Below are 18,876 nucleotides of genomic sequence, written 5' to 3' on the forward strand. Positions count from 1 at the left end.
TTCATGGAAACTAATGATTCTCGATGAAAAATAATTGCGATGTTTAATCCCTTGCAGGTTGCGAGTGCGATGTAGGGGGCGCCATCAGCGCGACTTGTGACACGGCGTCCGGCCAATGCCGTTGCCGTAGTAACGTAGTTGGCCTCAAATGCACAGAGTGAGACTTTTGGCAAATATTTCAATGCACGTCGAGAATGTTGGCCGTGATTTTTATTTCAATGAATGGCGCTCCCTCTCAGGCCTGCGCCGAGCTATTATTTCCCCACCTTGCATCAGTTCAAATTTGAGGCGGAGGACGGCACCGCACCGGACTTCAGGCCGGTGCGTTTCGGCTACGACCCCCAAGAGTTCCCAGAGTTCAGCTGGAGAGGTTATGCTCAGTTGTCCTCTGCACAGGTGAGCATGCGATAATTTTACTAATACTGTTGATGTTAACTATTGATACAATGAATTGGTCATGTGACGTTTGCAAGCTGAGCTTCTGCGTTGTAAACCTCTTCCTCATCTTGCACTATTCTTTTCACTCCAGCTCTTACTCTATATGCTGCTTCTTATTTGCTACTTTCCCCTGAACCTTCTCAGTATCTTGCATTTTTATATCTTGCATTTTTAGTCTGGAATTTTTTTGCTGAATTCTGAGGATAAATCTCACTGGTGACCTTATTCTGACTGTCTCTAAACTTTTGAATGGAATAGTTCTTCCGCAGCAATTTCTTGAGGCCTGTTTCTTTTCAGCCTGAGGTGATCCTCACCCTTCCCCTTGGCTTTCCTGCTACTTTCCATATTGTAATGCGCTACGCCACCCTGCGACACAAGGGGAGGGCCGAGCGATTAAGTGCAAGGGTCACGGTGGCGGAAGAAGGCGGCTCGCGGCCGTGCTGTGAGCGTAAGTGGCGACCGTCGTTCGGCAGCCTCTTCTTCTCCCGCCTTGGCTTGCATCAATTAACGCCCTTGTGACTGCGCAACTTGGCGCTCCTGAATTTTGAGCTCCCTCCAAAGCAGAGGTCCCCAACTGCCAGTCCGCAGCCCGGTACCGGTCCATGGATGAAATGGTACCGGGCCGCACCTGAAATAATGAACTTGTCACGGCTTGTAATCGTTGACTAGTGTTTGTGTTTGTTTTGCCTCCCTCTTCAGGTGTTTATGAGTTATTGATCCAAATTCTTGCTAGCGTTTCTGTTGTTTTGCCTCCCTCTTCAGGCGTTTTTGAGTAATTTATCTAATTTCAGTCATTTCCATGCTGTGTTACAATGACTGATTTAATCACATGACATCTCCGGCTCACCGGGCAGTGACGACGTCAACTGAACAACACACTAGTTTCCGTGTTTACAGCCGCTGGACAACTCTAGTGTTGTTCAGTGTTGTAAATGTAAAAAAAGTTTATTTGTTTGTATGGTAAATAATGCTGTGTTATAATTGTACTATATATTTTTCTATCGTTTCAGTTTTACAAATTCTAACCTTCAAATGCCGCTTCATTTCTCTTGTAGACTGAATAGAAAGGAAGTATTTCCGTGTTATGTATTATCCGAGTCCGAAAGCTATTTTATTTTGAAAACTGGACGGATTCTCTTGGATTAGTTTCGGTCACTTGAGCGCCGAAATTTCACTTTGAGGTAAATGAGTAAAAAACAGCCATCTTTGGGAAGAGGGAATGGTCCATTCAAAAGAGGGGGGGCAAGCCTATAACCTCATTAATGGTAAAGCGTTGATTTACCTGCCCCTAGTGTTGGTTGGGGACCCTTGCTCCAAAGCACCTCCAATGTCTCACCCATGAAGTTGTTTTGTCTGCAGAGTGAAGTCAGAGTCATAGTGCATGTTGAGCCCAAGGGCGCCAGGCACAATTTATTCCGCGTGGTGCTACGATTCACTAACCCGAATGGTGCCGGTGTGCGTGGTTGCGTCATGGCAGCTAACAACAGAGACAGCGCAGGTGAGTCGGCCTCCAGAGAACGAAGCTTGCCTCGCAAAAGCGTTTCTAGTCATCCAAAAATTCTCAGTTGTTTTCAGTTGGAACCCACTTTTTCCCAAGTTCATTAAGGCTGGATTTACACAACTGTTTCAGTTCCGATTCAAGGCCCATATCTATTTTTTAATGCCGATTTTCAAAATTCGTGAGTCATCTCTGGTACAGCCATCTTACTTTGACAGATAATCAATCAGTATTAACAGCACATAAGTAAACAATAATACTAAAACAAGAATATAGTTGATGATGACTAATGATCTAACAACCAATCAACTAATGATCTAATCAAATAAGTGTCTCATTAACTGTCGCATTTGTGCACCCGCAGCGTCAGAGCAGAGTAAGGACGTGTTTTTCCCCGCCAGTCGGCAACCCGCGTTCCTCACCGTGCCCGGAGACGGCTTTGCCGAACCCTTTGCCTTGACGCCCGGGAATTGGATCATCCGCATCCGGGCGCCCGGGGTTCTCCTTGTGAGTCGCGGAAAAGGAAAAAAGTTGACCAAAGCATTCTGAAGCGAAGCCGTGAATGATGATCTTATGATCCAAAAGCGCAAGCAAACATACTAAACAAAATTGAACATAGCAAAAGTAAGCAGAGCGAACAAACAGCCCGCTCCATTCTTTAGTTTGGTCCACCAAGTATTTACATTAGGATCATTCTCAAAACCATTATTAGTCTTCTAATGTTTGTTGTGTTATTAAGCTGTAGGTCGGTCAAATATCTAGTTAAAATATTGCAAAACTGTCAATTAAATGACCAATTTCAACTATGCATTTATCATTATTACCGATTTACTTCAAGCAGCTAAATCATGAATAAACATTTTCTTAAATGTATCATTTTAAAGCTGCATTCACATCATAATCTTTAGATTTTGTTTATAAAGTTTAGTAATTACGTAATTCAGTCCCAAAGACATATTTTTACTTTTTAATTATTAGCTAAAATGACTATTACTACAATCACAAACACCATTGCTTTTTTGCTAATATAATTATTATTATATGCTTATTATGATGCTCTTTTGCTCATTATCATTGCTTTTATTAATAATAATAATGTCACATAATATTAACAAAACGACCAATAAAGCATTTTTTCTTAACATTTCATAAATGGTTGGAAATTTTGTCATTTGTCATTTCTACTAGTATCAGCGGTCACTGCGAGTACCGATACTTTAAAATAGGACCGGCCATGGTGGTATTCCCCCATCCTTTACAAGTCCTATTACTATTACTACAAATAATGCTAACAAACATTCAAATGCATATTTTAATATTTAAAAGAAACTCACATTCATTTTCCCTTTTGAAAAACTACAGCGCTTTCCCTATTTACGAATTTACCGACATAAAATAGTAAATATCCCAATACTTTTTGGGCCTGCGTTGTCTTTCATAAAATATTTTGCCATGTCTCTTGCTCTTCAGGACTACTTGGTCCTGCTGCCCCAAGATTATTATGAGGCGGCCCTGTTACGAGAAGACGTCACAGAGCCCTGCACATATGTGCCCCCGCCACAGAGGAATCCAAAGTGAGTGGATACTCTCTTTATTTTCATTCATATGAGCTAGCTGAATTTTTATGTGGCTGTTTGTGTCTCCCAGCTGTCTGCTGTACAAGCACGTGGCCACGGATGCGTTCGCCTCCGCTTTGGCGTCGCAGGGAAGCCTCTCGAGCAGGAGGGCCCGCAAAAGGAGGCGGGCGCGCGTGCGCCGGCTCACCCCAGATCACCCCGACATGGTTCACCTGCATGGCACGCAGGTTTCGTGTCTTTTTTTTTTTCATGCAGTTTATGATTCCTGCTTTTTTACAGATTTAAAAGTTTCTAAGTGGTCTCAATAACATTTCTGAGGCATGCTTTCATCTAAATACCAAAGGATGAAGCATTATGTTGCTTTTTTTACATTTTTTTTCCTGTCGTGAAGAATGTTCTTTTTGAGAGTTTGACCCAACATTCAAAACGTGGTTATTTTGTACAAGACACCCTGAATAAAGGGCGTCTCGGTGGAGCAGTGGATAGCATATCTGCCTCACATTTCGGAGACCCAAGTTCAATTCCAGCTCCTGTGTAAAGTTTGCATGTTCTCCCCATGCCTGTGTGGGTTTTCTCCAGGCTTCCAAAAATGCATCAGCCTTTATTTGATGATAAAGAGCTGAAAAAATACTTGGGTCAATTTGACCTAACATCCTGGCTTGTTTTATACAAAACTTTCAGAACAATACAGTAAGTTGGGTTAAATTGATCCCATGTTTTCTTCCAAAATGCTGTTTTTTTTCCATTCAGCGGTTGAAAATGGCTTTGGATCTTGAATTGGCCTTGCTTCCAAGTCTTGAGCAGAGAAACTCATTGCAAGAGCAGTTATCGAAATCAATATCACTATTACATAAAAATAAGGGGCAGAAGTACAGAAGACACGTTTTGGTAATAGGCAAGTGGAATATTATTACTATTTTTTCATTTTCACACTTGATGCAGAGATCCAACTGTTGGAAAACAAACAATTAAAAAAATCCAATTTCCACTTGTCTTTTTTGATGCTTCAAATTTGTCTTTTGAGCAACTCGTCTGTCCCTTACTGTGTGTCCACCAGTCCCAGCTGCAGCTCAGTCTGCGCGTGCCTCAACCCGGACTTCATGCTCTCATCCTGGAGTACGCAAGCAAAGTGGACAGTGTCCAGAACGTCAACATCCTGGTTGGTGTCCAGCATGGCGGACAGATACGAGTCCGAGCCAACATTTATAGTTGCGACTACAGGTGAGTCTCGCACGTTTCATTTTAGCCATTTAAAGACAAAAATCTAGTTTACATATTTCGAATTGACATTATTGAACTCCATCGATGATGATGCTCTGTGCAGCTTTTTGTGCCGGAGTGTGTCGGTGGACAGCAGGAATCGGGTGGCCGTGCTGCAGCTCGCTCACAGGACGGAACTTCTGCTACAGACGTCCACCGCCTCCTTCCTGCTGGTGAGCGAGACGCATTTTTGCAGGACGGCCATCTCGGTTTTGTTAGAAGCTGAGACGACAACGCGTCTGTGTGCAGCATAAAGTGTTTGCGGTTCCTGCGAAGGACTTCTCCATGGAGTATGTGGAAGCCAAGGTGCTGTGCATCTCCACTCACGGTCGCTTCACCGAAGACAGGTAACCCTGAAATTTGTCTTAGCTGGAAGCAGATGTTGCCGTAAATGACCTAACTGTTCATAATCAAGTTTTAAGGGTTGGGGTATAATTTTGTTCTTGTTGTTCTCCTCATATGAGAAAACACAGATACAGGTACAGGCCAAATTCTGTTTTGTTTTGTTTTTTTCTGTTAAATTTAATAGACTTTCGTGTTTTGCACCCGTCATTGTGTTTATTGTGCGGGCTGGTTAGAAAGTCAAGAGAAAGATTCACAGTGTTTCTCGACTATGGTAAAGTACCAAAAAATGGTACGGTAGCGCCCTCTAGCAGAATGCAAATGAATCACTGTCCAAGTACTGTGTTCATGTTTTTAACTTTCAAGTTCAATGCGTTTGGATTTAAACTTTAAACGGTTTGTTTTCAAACTTCTCAAAGTACGGTACATATTTTTGTAAGGTTTTGTGTGCAACGCATTCTAATTGGATCATCTTTGTTTTCCTGAAAATTCTGGAGTTTTTCCATATCCACCTGAGACTCAGCCCTTTCATTTGAGAACTGTTGTGTCCATTTTGAGACATTATTAGAAACCCCAGGATGTCCTCAAATGAGCACACTGGGAGTTAGTAGCTTAGTAGCTGGAATCGGTTAAAAGATATGGACCAAAAACAAACGTCCACTATTAAAAACATGTACAGTACATGTACGTTACCTCATTTAGATGTCTTTTTTTTTATGGTTCTAGTCAGCACTGTATTTTGAGCCACTTGGACAAGCCTTCTCCAGGATGGGTTTTGTACGCGGCCCGTGACGGCAAGCTCAACGCTGCTCGCCAACAAGAAGACAACACAGACTGGCGGCAGAGACGACAGTCAGATTTATCCCTTCATGGGGACAAGATCCTACTCAAATACCCTCAGGTATCACACAAAGACACCTTGTCCATCTGATTGGGTCACATGTCATTTTACTTAGCTTTCACATGTGTCAATTTACTTCCAACCAGGAAGTAAACGACTCATTTCCTCTTACCGTGCCGTGCCCGTTTTACAGCTCAATCAGCATGAATAAAAGGGCCAAAAACAGGCATTTTACTGACATTAAAATGCAATACCGCTCTCGCTAAAAAGTATTCCTTCTTTCAAATCAGTTACCCTGGGAACGCAGTAATCAATAACAATAGTTCCACCCACGGGTGAATTATTTACTATTGACGTTGACTGTCCAACTGCGTTAAATGATTGTAGCTAGTAAATGAAACGTTGCTGTTTACTTGGCTGACTCGGTGCAAAATCTCTCCTCCTCAGCTCCGCACCAGAACCAAAACAAAACTAAAAGACGTGGATAAGGTCTATGTGTATTTTCAGGAAGTGCAGGAAGTTGCGAATTGCTTCTGTCGTCATAAGCAGACTTCAAGGCATTTTCATCTGCACGGGTGGGGCCGCCGTGAGAGCGAAGAATAAGCTTAGAAATGCATCAATGAAGGAAAATAATACTTTTAGGGAGTTTAGGGTGATAATTCAACATTGGAACACGGTTAAAAGCTCAGAAAAAGTCGACTTTTCATGTTACGACCCCTTTAATAGGCTTTGTCTTTTTATCTCTTTAGACGGAGATAAGCTTCATTCCCAAGGTGCCCCTCCCTGGCAGATATGTGCTTGTTTTACATTATCGTCAGCCGGAGCATGTTTCCTTTCCTGTGGAAGTCCGAGTGGATGCTGGCTATAACTGGAAAGGTAAGATTAGCTAACATTCAAATATTGTTTTTGGGAGGCGGAGGTCTGTTTTTAAGCTTCGCTTCGTCGTATAGTCTTGGCTTGTCGTCCTCTCGTCCGTTCCTCAAAAGCACCCTGTGGCCTTCTCGCAGGTTCCATAAACGCGACCTTCTGCCCTTTGGTGTCGGGCTGCAGGGATGCGCTGGTCGCCGACGGGCGCACCGTTCTCGACTTCACCCGACAAGCTTGGCAGCCGCCGAGCATCTCTGTCATTGTACCGTCTCATAAAACGCTCATTCTGGTCGGTGGTTAACTCATCTACTTTTTACAGCACTTGTCGTCATTATTACAGTTAATAAGTGAAGGTTATGCCTCATTTTTTTTCACTCTTCTGTATAGGATCATTTATTGCTGATTCCCGAGAGTCGTTACGCTCCAGATCTCCTGAGAGACGAACCTCGAGACAAGTCAACACTTTTCATCCAGCAGTGCCGCGGAGAAGGCTTCTTTATTGAGTAGGTGGTTCTTTTCAATCAACTTGAAATGACACTTTGTAGCATTTGAAACATTTTAAACTTCTTATTTAATATTGAATTTGTACACCTTTTTTGTTTGTATATTAAGCTTTAACAATAAGACCACCCTGTGGTCTGAAAAAGCAGTTTGTCCAATTAGCTAGCGCCCCCTTGGGGTGATTTTAACATCTGCTACCTAGCTCTAGTTTTTGAAATAAAAAATCCTAAGATATTCTTCCAAGGATAGCCCCTTAGAATGTTGAGGAAACTGCGCACATTAATGATGCAACACACAAAAAGATGAACATAAATTTTTGCTTAGACATCCATCAAATCCTCAACGTTTCAGGTGAGCTCAAACCGTTTAGATCTGACTTGGCAGCACTTTAAATTTAAATCAAACTTTTCATGTAATCCTCTGCCAAAATGCTTCTGAGGTAATATAAAACTCTTTCATATTTCCTCAGCCCCAAAACAGCTTCCCAATTCTGCAGTGACTCGGCCCGCTCTCTGGTGGCTTTTTATAACGACGGAGCTCTTCCTTGTGATTGTGACCAATTTGGCTCCACCGGATCCGTGTGTGACCCAGCTGGAGGACAATGTCCCTGCAGGACTCATGTTATCGGCCAGAGGTGTACAAAGTGTGCCACGGGCTACTATGGTTTCCCCTATTGCAGACGTAAGTCAAATACTAATATATAGACACAAATGTAGTATGAAATACCTGCAACGTGGCAACGGAGCCCTATCTGTGCTCTCCAAGTAATTGTCTTTTTCTGCAGCGTGCGAGTGCGGCCGCCGGCTGTGCGACGAGGTGACGGGCCGTTGCTTGTGCCCGCCGCAGACCGTCAGGCCGGCATGCGAGGTGTGTCAGAACCAGACGTTCAGTTATCATCCCCTGTTGGGCTGCGAGGGTTGCGACTGCTCCAGGAACGGCCTGCGACCCGACGCCGGGCCCGGCTGCCACCGCGTCACCGGACAGTGCGGGTATTTGGATTGTTTTGTCAAGGGTTGTCTCCGACCAGTCATTTTTAGTGGTTTCGTCCTCCTCCCTTGTGATTAAGAGTATTTGTTTTTGTGTGCAATAAAATTTAGCTGCAAGCCCAGGATTGGCGGACGCCGATGCGATCGATGCGCTGCAGGTTATTACCGTTTTCCCGATTGCGTCCCTTGCGACTGCGAGCAAGGCGGAGTCACGCCTGACGTGTGTCATCCCGACACGGGGAAGTGTCTCTGCAAGGTAAAAGGACAAACCATTTAATTTCTCACTTTTTCTCCCATCGATTAATTATAATTATAAAAACATCGCTTCAGGTCCCTTGGATTAACCAGACCCTGTTAAGATCTCACCTCCCCCTTGAAATGCTTTCATAAAACCACAAGGATACTACGTGTAACCCCCACTTAACTCCTTTAGTGCCAAGCGTTATCGGAAAAGGAAACCTCTAGAGAGCCAAAATATTTTTTATTTTCACTCATCTTTCAAGGCCAACAGAATATTGTGAGTTATGTCTATGTGAATATAGGTAGTATCATATGAAAGACTGACTTCCATTCCTTACTTTGAATAGCTGTGTTGTAGTTGTGTAAACACTGCCATCCAATGGTCAAAGTTATCACTACAGTGCTCAATTGGCGTCTATTAGGTCAGCATTAGTCAAGGGTGTCAGCGACTCTCCATAAAAAAACATGTTTGATGAGAATTTTATCATTTGTTATTGTTATTAATATTTTAAAGACAAGAATTCTCGTCCATGGCACTGAAGGAGTTAAGAACCACAAAGGTTTTTGCCACAATCATTTTGCCACATATCAACAAAAAGGGCCGTACCAGGAGCAGATGGATGTCGTCTTTTGATAATCCACCTCATAAGAGAAAAAAAATGTGAGAAAACGTGCTTAAATTTCGATAGAAAAATTACAAAAGCATTACAACAGTGTTATTCAAGTCTCTTGTATTCAACTAATTATTGAAATGACTCTTACAGCTGATTTTTTTTTTTTTAAAACACTGAAACATCCGCTATCCTTCAGGACATTATCACACTCTTCATGATTGGCCGGATTAAAAAGCATAACGGGCCCCATATGGCCCCCGGGCCGTAGTTTGCCCAAGGAGGGCCTGGTGCATACTATATTACCCTCCACCCTTTACCCTCTCCCCGTTTCCCTCCATATGTCTGTAGAAAAATGTAGCCGGCGTCAGGTGCGACGCATGTCGGGACGGCTCCTTCTACTTTGACCCGTCCAACATTAATGGGTGCACCAGTTGCTTCTGCTTTGGAGCCACTGACAAGTGTCTCAGCTCCAGAAAACGCAGAGGGAAGGTCAGCGTCATTAAACCTCAAAATCATAAAAAAAAGTCATAAATAATTAGTTGACTTTGGTGTTTGCCGCGTTAGTTTGTGGACATGCGTGGCTGGAGGCTGGAAAGTTCTGAGCGGCGAGAGGTTGCGTCCGTGTTGAACGTGGCCAGTAACACCGTGGTGGCAGATGTTCAGGAGCTTCCTCCTTCCGTTCAAGCTCTGCACTGGGTTGCGCCGGCTTCATACCGGGGAGACAGGGTGAGTCCAATGCACAAATCACTTCATGTTTCAGCAATAACTAAAGCAAATTTACTGCATACTGATTTGATTTTTTTTAATTAAAAAATATGCACCAATAAATAATTAAACATATAAATAATTTGAAATTTAGTAAATGTACTCTCAAAATATTGTGCATTTTTAAAAATAGGTTACAGTAAATATATAAGTTAAAATATGCACTTTAGGAATTTACTCTCAAAATATTGTACTTTTTATTTTACTTTTTATTTTATTGTACTCTTTTTTTACTTCAAGCAAGTAAAAATATGCACTTCAATAATTTACTTTCAAGATCTTGTGCATTTTTGAATATTTTTTTAAATGAATTTTAAGTACGCAAAGAAGTAAAAAAGATGTACTTCACTATAGAAATTTCATTCTACTGTCAAAATATTGTGCATTTTTAAAATTAGTTTTCAGTAAGTAAAAACATGCACCTCAATAATTTACTCTCAAAATATTGTGCGTTTTTAAAATTAATTTTTAAATAAGTAAGCAAGCAATCAAATAAGAAAGTAAGTAAAATATGCATTTCAAATATTTAATCTTCAAATATTGAGCATTTTTTTAAATGCATATGAAGTAAGTACGTGAGTAAATAAGTTGCAAAAAAAGCAATTGGGCTCCTTTACCAACATGCAATGACTTTAAAACAAAAATTACATTTAAACCAAAGAAAAAACAATAAAAATCATTCTGTTGGACTTTCAATGGGGAGGTCATCATTTCTATCGGGATATTTATGAAAAATATGATTTATTTCTTTATTTTTGTGGTCCAAGGTGTCATCTTATGGTGGTTTCCTCACCTACCAGGCCAAATCGTTTGGCATTCCCAGTGAGGGAATGCTTCTGCTAGACAGAACCCCCGACGTCCTTCTGACTGTATGCAAAGTCCAATTTCCGATTCTCATCCTTCAATATTGTTCTTTTGACGATATATCGTTTGCAAACATTTCCATGTTTTCGCTCCAGAGTAAGGATATGACACTGGTCCATTTAGCTCCTCAAGTCCAGCTGCCAGACAGACTGTATCAAGGCCGAGTCCATCTTGTGGAGGTAATCAAAACCAAACGGCTATTTCTTCTGAATTCTAAAGCTCTTCGGGTCCATTTTCAATTCACTCTCTACACTTAAATCAGATTTATAGCTTTCAAATGGTTGTGAAAGGGTCACAATCGACAATTCAGCAGTGTCCCAATACTTTTGTCCACCTATCGCCACTTCACAGGGAAACTGGCGCCACGCGAGTACCAACAGGCCCGTGACCAGAGAAGAGCTAATGATGGTCCTGGCGGATCTAGCGCGTCTGAGGATCCGAGCCTTGTACTTTACGCAGAGCCAGCGACTTAGTCTGGGCCAGGTGGGCTTGGAGGAAGCCACGCATACGGGGACCGGGGGTCCCGGGAACAACGTGGAGGTCTGCTCCTGCCCTCCTCAGTTCACCGGGGACTCCTGTCAGGTCAGTGAAAATAGCTGTAGCTATCAATTTTTTTTTAGAATCCATTATAGTGCGGAAAATACGGTGGTTTTTCAAGTCACGCTCAGGTTTTCGGTGACGCGTTGTGAAAACGTCACGCCCGAAGCGGTTTTCCTACTTTCGCTTCATTTTCATGCCGCAGCCAAATTTTGCTCCAGGTTTAGTTTCCGAGTCTAGTTTCTTGAGTGGCGGTTAAGTTGCATTTTTGTGTCCAAGCTTTGCAATTGCTCCCTCACCTTTTACTTTTTCGGCATCTTCAGTTGCGGGGAAGCCAAAGAAAAAGCACAACGCTCAGATTATCTCTCTAACCATGCTGAGGTCATGACTGCTTTTAACGTTTTTTTTTCTGACTTTTTAGCGTGATCATTTTTCATCTTGAGCAGTTCCACTGCATTTGTGTTGCTACGCATGACAGCCGTCCCCGTTTCCAAATATCTTCTATTTGGACGAAACGGGGAGGAGCTCCTCCCTAGTTGTTGAGTGAAATAGCGTTGTGTCACCTTGGAGAAGCGGGCCCTCCTTCTAAGGTTGTCCCGACACGCCCGAACTAAACATTGCACCCTTTTTGCCCGCGGGCCAAAGTCATCAGCTGAGGAGACTTGGGCGGAATGCGCCGCTGGAAAATAACCAGCCGGCCTAAACTGTGTGGCCTCAGGCGACGAGCAAATGAAATGCGCAGTCACGCAGACATAATATTTGCCATGATAAAGCCAGGATCACCGCCTGGCTACATCTCATACAGATGGGAACGGCATTCCGTTGTTTAAGAAAAAAAAAGGGGTTTCGTGCCTTAAGTCTTTATTTTAGACATGCATTCCATCTTGTCTGTGGGGCTCTTTGTTGAGGTTTTCTGATTGTTTTCCAGTCCTGCATATGAGGGTATTCTGCTGAGATAGTGGTGAGCATGTCTGCCTCAGAGTCCGAAGTCCGGAAAAATCTGTACAAGTCACATGGGATTGGCTCCATCTCACTCGTAAACTCAATGAGGACAAGCAGCATAGCAAACGGATGAAAATGAAAATGCCTTTAACTCTTGTGCGTCCATTGCATTTTTCCCCTAATTTTGTAAATGCTTTTAAAGGGGTAATAATTCAAGTTATTTTTGAGTATTTTTTTCCTTCAGCCACTCAAATTGTTCAGTGGCATCAGTTTTATGCGTACATATATAGGTTAAATGTATTAACACCCGCAAAAAATTGAAAAATGGTATAGTCTTGTTTTTGTAGCCTGTGAAGTGATGATGACACTTTAACTGGTCTCTACCACCACCTACTGTCTGGAGGTGAAACACAAGTCAACAAAGAATTTTCTGTTTGCTGACATAGTTTGACCGCTGCTCAATGGAATGGTGCAAAAATCACAAGAAAATCAATGTCATAAATCCTATGAAAACGCATCTCAAAAATTGTAGTTATAACGCTTTTATATGGTCCAAAATTTGTACAATGATTATTTTTGGACACAAAATCCCGCATGTCCAGCTGCAATCACATTGAAATGTCTGAATGGTTGCATTTTGAAATTTTACATATTTTAAGCATCTAATGGAAATGCTGCTCCCTCTTGTTTTATTTTGCCTATTGATTCTTTTAATATATCATAGAAAAATAAAAGGAATTTCCATAATTTGTATTATAATGCCACAAGGGTTAATTTGGGCCATTTAGAGGAAGTTGTGTCTACATGTGTGGAAACCTCACCTTGCCTCAGTCTTAGTCATAAATGAGTTTGTTTGATCGCGTTTGCACTCTTAACACCTACGATTTAAATGTGTATTTGTGTGTGTGTGTGTGTGTCTGAAAGTCCAGCAGACACACCCAAAAGTGTATGCGTGTGTGTTTGCACACTGTGATTCAGATGTGACTCTACTGTCTGAGGGAGTCTGAAAATTGTACAACACAAATCGTACTCGCGTGCATACAAAGCCAGTCAGACGTTTGGAAACCATGGGCTCACACACATTCAAAAGTCAAGAAATTCAAGCTTTGAACTCTTGATAACGCACGGTTATAAAAGGAAAGTTGTTCCAGTTCGTAAAGCCTCAGCCGCATCATAAAGCCGACTGAGAAAATGCTAAGATGTGCAAAGCTGTTATCCGAGCAAAAGCTGCTTACTTGGAAGAATTCAAATGAGAAAACGTCTAATGTTTTGATGAAATGTTTAACACTTCCTGCCCGATATGGCACAGTGTGTTATTTTTGCACTCGGCAGCTAGTGCAATCTGTTGAGCCTGGAATGGGGCTCCTCCCACCTGCAATCCCTTCTGAAGGTTTCTTATTTTCCCCAGATGGGGTTTTTGAGTTTTTCCTTCCCCTCCAGGGAGCTCGGTTCAGGGGATGCTGCTGTGTATTTAGGATGTTCTGTATGGCTCCTGTTTCACCTTTGAAGCCCTTTGACACTGTGCTGATTCTATACAAATAAACTTGACTTTAAAAAGTACTTAAAAATGTCGATGACTTATGTATTCATCTGCAATTTATATCATTTTTAAATGTTAAAATTGAATGAAAAAATTATATACATACATACAGTGTATATATATATATATGAGAATGCGTTTGGGTGTGCGGGTACACGCGAGAGGGGAAACATGTAAAATGAACGAGAGCGCACACGTTTACATCCGCATGCGTGCGCTTGCGCGTCTCCGTACAGTCAGTCGGCGATGGGGCGTGTCCTCATTGTGCGCGTGTGTGTTTAAGAGGCCGAAGCAGGGGATAGCGGGGCGTTATTTCACACGGACTTAACGTCAGGAATGTCAGATAGCTGGATGGCACGGCACTGCGTGCTGTGGGGGTGTCTGATCGGGCTGTGCTGGGCCGGCAGCAGGCCCGGCCCGGGTGGGGCCTCTCGAACCCGGCACGGCAGGTGGCGTTTGAGACAGCAGGCGGACCAGTGGCTGGAGTACCCGCGGTTAAATGGGGAGGGGGGCGACGGCGGACAGGCGGTCCGCTCGCCGTCTGTCGGTGACGAATCGGCCGGGAATCAGATTGAGGTAAAAGATGCGGCTTAAGGTGTGTTTGTTTATCTGGCAAAAGCGCAAAGGCCGCGCTCTTGTCAGTTAATGTTTCCTCAAGTTCAGTTGGGCGTCTCCATATCAGAGCTTTTACATTTATCCCACAAAAATGCGCCGCGATGAAAAAAAATCTTTGCTGCATTCAAAGTCTCAAGTTGGCCTGACTGTAATAAAAGTTCTTCTCGTTGACAGAAATGCTCCCCCGGATACTTTCGAGATGGCAGCGGGCCATACCTGGGTCGGTGCGTTCGCTGTAATTGCAACGGGCTGGCGGACGAGTGCGAGGACTGGACCGGGAGGTGTCTGGTGAGCTGCACTCACATTACTTCAATACTCCATTACATTTAATGATCCAATTCCTAAAAAGTCCTTCATTTGACACACTATAACCCCCTGAGATCCATACTGGATATTTGTGTCCACAGGGACACTTTTTTGGTCTATAGCTTTTGAGTCATTTGGAGCTTCTCATTTAAGTGCTTGGTAGAGGACATACCGGCCATTTCAATGATGTCTCATGTGCTATTTATCACTCGATTACCTTTGCTGTCTTGATGAGACAAAATGGACGCAACAGTGGACGCAAATATAAGGCTGGCTCTAAATTTTCATCAAATTCATTTCCATCAATTGGCATATTGTACATTAGCACTCAAAGTTATTCACGCCCAATTGTTGATTTTGTTATTTATGAAATATCACTTGATTCATTTTGTTTAAAAAATGGCTGCTTTGGATAACATTGGTTACGAGCTATTTAGATGGTGAACATTTTGTTTTCCTATATTTACTGTACTATATAGAAAAATGTAAGGATTAGTTATAGTCTTTGATTTACTATCAGCAGATAACAAAATGTTGTCCTTTAAATATAATTTGCACTATAAATAAATAATAATAATGCAATGTTGAATGAATGTTCAATCCTTTTGAATCTTATTTGATCAATTTGGTAGTCCCAATAATAATTTTAAATATTTTATTACTAAAAATTGAAAATATTCTGTAAATTCTCGAACAGTAATAACTTCATTTTTAATCCCTTTTGGTGTCATTTTATTATTAGACTCTTTATGTATTGTTTTATATCACTAAGTTAACTTAATTTGTATGATTTTTTTAAAAATAAAATAAAATAAAATTTAAAAAAAATAATAATGAAAAAAAATATATATATATATATATTTTTTTTTTTTCCTTTAGGGCATCTTTTTTTAGTCATGTTCTCCGAAGAGTCAGTTTATTAGCAACAGAATATTTTTGGTTTTCGGTCTCTCTCACTCTGAGTAAAATGTGAAATAAGTGCTCAATAAAGGTTTAGAAACAAAAGTAGAAAATGCAACTTTTTTTTTGCAGTTTGGTCCTGTCATTTTTTTTAAAATATAAAACAATTAGATGTTTTTCCATCTATTTTGTGTTTTTTTTTTTCCATCACCACAAATATTTCCAGTGGCGTGGTGTTTTTTTTCTCCTTGAAGGGAGGATGAGCCTGTGCACATTTGAACATGGCAAACATCTCCATTATGTTACGGTCATGCAAGACCGGGCCTGCGTTGGCGCGCGTGCGCCGCCCTTGCTCAAGTCAAACCGACATCAAACGCATTCTCGCCAACGACGTAGCGGCGGAGACGCCCGCCGTGTGTCCCCTCCCTCGTTGGGAAGAAAAGACTTGATGGTCCGCCGAGGTTCATCTTGCAAGTTTCATTTTTTTCAACCTTCGATGTTTTTCTCAGAATTGCCGATACAACACAGCTGGAGACAAATGTGAATACTGCAAAGAAGGTTACTATGGTAACGCAGCTCAGAGGACGTGTCAGCTGTGCCCCTGCCCTTTCAGAACGGCCTCAAACAGGTACGTTTGGAAAAACAAAGGAATAATTGGATTTTTTTTTGGAGGGATGGTGACATAACATGTGTGGCACTTCTAGCTTTGCAGTAGCTTGCAGAGAAATCTATGGAGACTTTCAGTGCATTTGCAGAACAGGATACACTGGAGACAAATGTGAGAAGTAAGTGAAAGGTTCACAAATTAGAAAAATCCACGGAAAATTGATAGCCATTTTAAAAAATGAGTATGTGTCTGTTTTGTTTATGGTCTTATTTAGCATTTTCAGCAGTAAAAATAGCCAATTTTGTCTATATTTAATAGTTATTTTTCATGCACAAGTAATATGTGCAAAAAAAACAACAACACATCGTCTTCCGTGACCAATCATGATTCATCTGCTTTGGTCATGTGATGTTCACATGCTGAGTCGTGGTCGTGACCAGAGCTGGCTAAATTAATCGATTAATCGACGAGTAATCGATTGGTCAAGTTAATCAAGTATTTTAATGATGAAGCTTTTCGAGCTGGTGTTTAACTTAAAGTTGTCCAAATTTTCTGAGTTCTTCCTCTCAGCAAGAATTATTGTCTGATTTTTGCAGTCTTTCATGAAAGCGCAATCGTTAACGATTGTCTTCAATCGCTTTGGAAAACGATGATTAAACCACTGACGTTCCAAACAATACTGAAGTAATAAGTAAGTAATAACATAAGTAATTGGTTAGTAAAAATGGTTTTGCAATACACAGTGAAAAATGACATTTTGTTTGATTTAATCAATGAAACAAGCGAAAGGGGGAGGTGTCAAACCTGTGGCCCGCGGGCCGGTTCTGACCTGCAAATGAGTTAAATTCGGCCCGTGAAAATATTAATACTATTAATGATAAAACTATTAACTAACTGTAATCTAATATTAATCTATTAATTTAATAGTAATGTTTTATGATTAACGGTGATGTTGTGCTTGTACTATTTTGGACGGTATTAAAAAAAAATAAAAATAAAAATCTGAAGTTACTGATTTACAGTTATGTAAATACTTGCTTTTATACTGCTCTAAAAATCTGTGTGATAGATTTCTACTCTTGATTCTAACTCATTGATTTCTACTTTCTTACAGGTGCGCTCCGGGTTTCTATGGCGACCCTCTGGTTCCAGGAGGAAACTGTCGGCCTTGTAATTGTTTTGGAAATGGAAACACTTGTGATCCCAGGACAGGAGGTGACGCTCCATTTAACAGTACAATTTATGTTTAGTGACGGGTAATTTTTTTTTTCTGTTGCTCAATAAATGCCAAATGTTCTATCTGTGCAGTTTGTAAGAACACACTGGAACCCGGAGACACAAACACGGATGACGCCTGTCAAGGTGAATAAATAAGAGATTCGCCTTGAGCTTTCTGTCATGCCAGGTTCAAACTTTCTTTTTTTTTTTTTTCAGAGTGTGATAACTGCGCCCAGACTTTACTAGAAGACTTGGAGAAGTTGGACATCCAGCTGGTGCTGATCAAAACTAAACTGGACAGCGCCTCCGAGGGCGCCTCCTCCCAAGACAGGCTGAGGAAACTGGAGCAAGCCCTATCGGACACCAAGGTAACAGGGAAAAAAAAAAAAAAGAAGTGGGCGGGCTTCTGCTTGACAAGTCCAGACGCATTTAATAGATCCCGATGCCTCATGTGTGACTGTAAGTGTCACTTATTCATTCTGTAGGTGAGTGATACAAACACACACACTGTGTATCACTCAGATGGGATCACCGATAAGTAATCACAGTGCATTATGTCTCATACTGTGCCTCAACTTGGTTTATAAACGATGAAGATAGCAGACTGAGGGGAAAAGAGAGGAGAAATGGCAGAAAAACAGGCCACAATTCAAATGAGTGAGACAGGGCAAGATTCTAGTCACATACTCAATGTTAATAACATTTTAAAATCATATTGTTAAATTAATAGAAATAAATTAAAATGTGCACAATAAATATACTAAGTTATGATAGCTAGCTAGCTAGATAAATAGTTCTAGATATAGCTAGATAAATAGATCTAGATCTAGCTCGCTAGCGACATAGCTAGAATCTATAGCTAGTTAGCTAGATCTAGCTCTATCCAGCTAGCTAGCTAGATAGCTAGCTAGTTAGATGGATAGAAAAAATAAACAAAAGCAAGCCAATTTTTTTAGATTGTATTTCACATCTGAAATGAATTCATTGACATGATAAAAAAAGAAAATGTTCATTTCATTATGTTTACACCAGACCATAAAATTGTATATTGTATCATGAAAAAAAAATCACTTTTTTAATTTCTAAATGAAAAGTAACAATTATAAAGTGATAAAAGCATTACTTTGTTCTTCTTCTAATGACTTTATTATTTTTGCATAACGTTTTTTGTAGTATTTTAAAAAATTCCCTACGTTTTACCATTTCTTTCTTTGTTTTCGTAGAATCTGGTGAACCAATTCAGAATCACCGTGAATGGACAAAGTTCCAGAGTCAAGCAGCTGGAAGAGGACATGTTGAATCTTTCTGATGATATTGAATCACTTCAAGACAAGGTCATTTAAAAAAAATATATGGATTTTCATTAAAGGCATCCATTTGCATGTGTGTAAAAACGTTTGAATTTTATTCACCTTCAG

At 41.1% G+C, this 18,876-nt stretch overlaps 1 protein-coding gene across 3 annotated transcripts in view; it reads left to right on the forward strand.

Annotated features, from left to right (window-relative positions):
* The window catches only part of LOC148414385 (laminin subunit alpha-3), a 59,640-nt gene that overhangs the window by 26,050 nt on the left and 14,714 nt on the right, over nucleotides 1-18,876 (forward strand). For 2 of the 3 annotated variants that reach the window (XM_088429665.1, XM_088429666.1), the window contains 28 exons: nucleotides 58-157; nucleotides 240-396; nucleotides 1,798-1,936; nucleotides 2,301-2,443; nucleotides 3,407-3,510; nucleotides 3,584-3,740; nucleotides 4,571-4,734; nucleotides 4,838-4,946; nucleotides 5,023-5,120; nucleotides 5,842-6,016; nucleotides 6,706-6,832; nucleotides 6,964-7,112; nucleotides 7,211-7,326; nucleotides 7,794-8,005; nucleotides 8,109-8,313; nucleotides 8,422-8,566; nucleotides 9,513-9,653; nucleotides 9,729-9,890; nucleotides 10,697-10,798; nucleotides 10,889-10,972; nucleotides 11,145-11,375; nucleotides 14,602-14,715; nucleotides 16,143-16,261; nucleotides 16,338-16,418; nucleotides 17,355-17,455; nucleotides 17,549-17,602; nucleotides 17,675-17,826; nucleotides 18,682-18,792. In XM_088429665.1, coding sequence (XP_088285791.1) covers nucleotides 58-157; nucleotides 240-396; nucleotides 1,798-1,936; nucleotides 2,301-2,443; nucleotides 3,407-3,510; nucleotides 3,584-3,740; nucleotides 4,571-4,734; nucleotides 4,838-4,946; nucleotides 5,023-5,120; nucleotides 5,842-6,016; nucleotides 6,706-6,832; nucleotides 6,964-7,112; nucleotides 7,211-7,326; nucleotides 7,794-8,005; nucleotides 8,109-8,313; nucleotides 8,422-8,566; nucleotides 9,513-9,653; nucleotides 9,729-9,890; nucleotides 10,697-10,798; nucleotides 10,889-10,972; nucleotides 11,145-11,375; nucleotides 14,602-14,715; nucleotides 16,143-16,261; nucleotides 16,338-16,418; nucleotides 17,355-17,455; nucleotides 17,549-17,602; nucleotides 17,675-17,826; nucleotides 18,682-18,792 — 3,752 coding nt within the window. Of the gene's footprint in view, nucleotides 1-57; nucleotides 158-239; nucleotides 397-1,797; nucleotides 1,937-2,300; nucleotides 2,444-3,406; nucleotides 3,511-3,583; nucleotides 3,741-4,570; nucleotides 4,735-4,837; nucleotides 4,947-5,022; nucleotides 5,121-5,841; nucleotides 6,017-6,705; nucleotides 6,833-6,963; nucleotides 7,113-7,210; nucleotides 7,327-7,793; nucleotides 8,006-8,108; nucleotides 8,314-8,421; nucleotides 8,567-9,512; nucleotides 9,660-9,728; nucleotides 9,891-10,696; nucleotides 10,799-10,888; nucleotides 10,973-11,144; nucleotides 11,376-14,601; nucleotides 14,716-16,142; nucleotides 16,262-16,337; nucleotides 16,419-17,354; nucleotides 17,456-17,548; nucleotides 17,603-17,674; nucleotides 17,827-18,681; nucleotides 18,793-18,876 lie in introns of all 3 variants that reach the window. The other variant, XM_088429667.1, reaches the window with a different exon arrangement.

This window comes from Hippichthys cyanospilos, chromosome 12 (genome assembly GCF_059441005.1).
Source record: "Hippichthys cyanospilos isolate Australia breed blue-spotted pipefish chromosome 12, RoL_Hcya_1.0, whole genome shotgun sequence".
Classification (NCBI taxonomy): domain Eukaryota; kingdom Metazoa; phylum Chordata; class Actinopteri; order Syngnathiformes; family Syngnathidae; genus Hippichthys; species Hippichthys cyanospilos.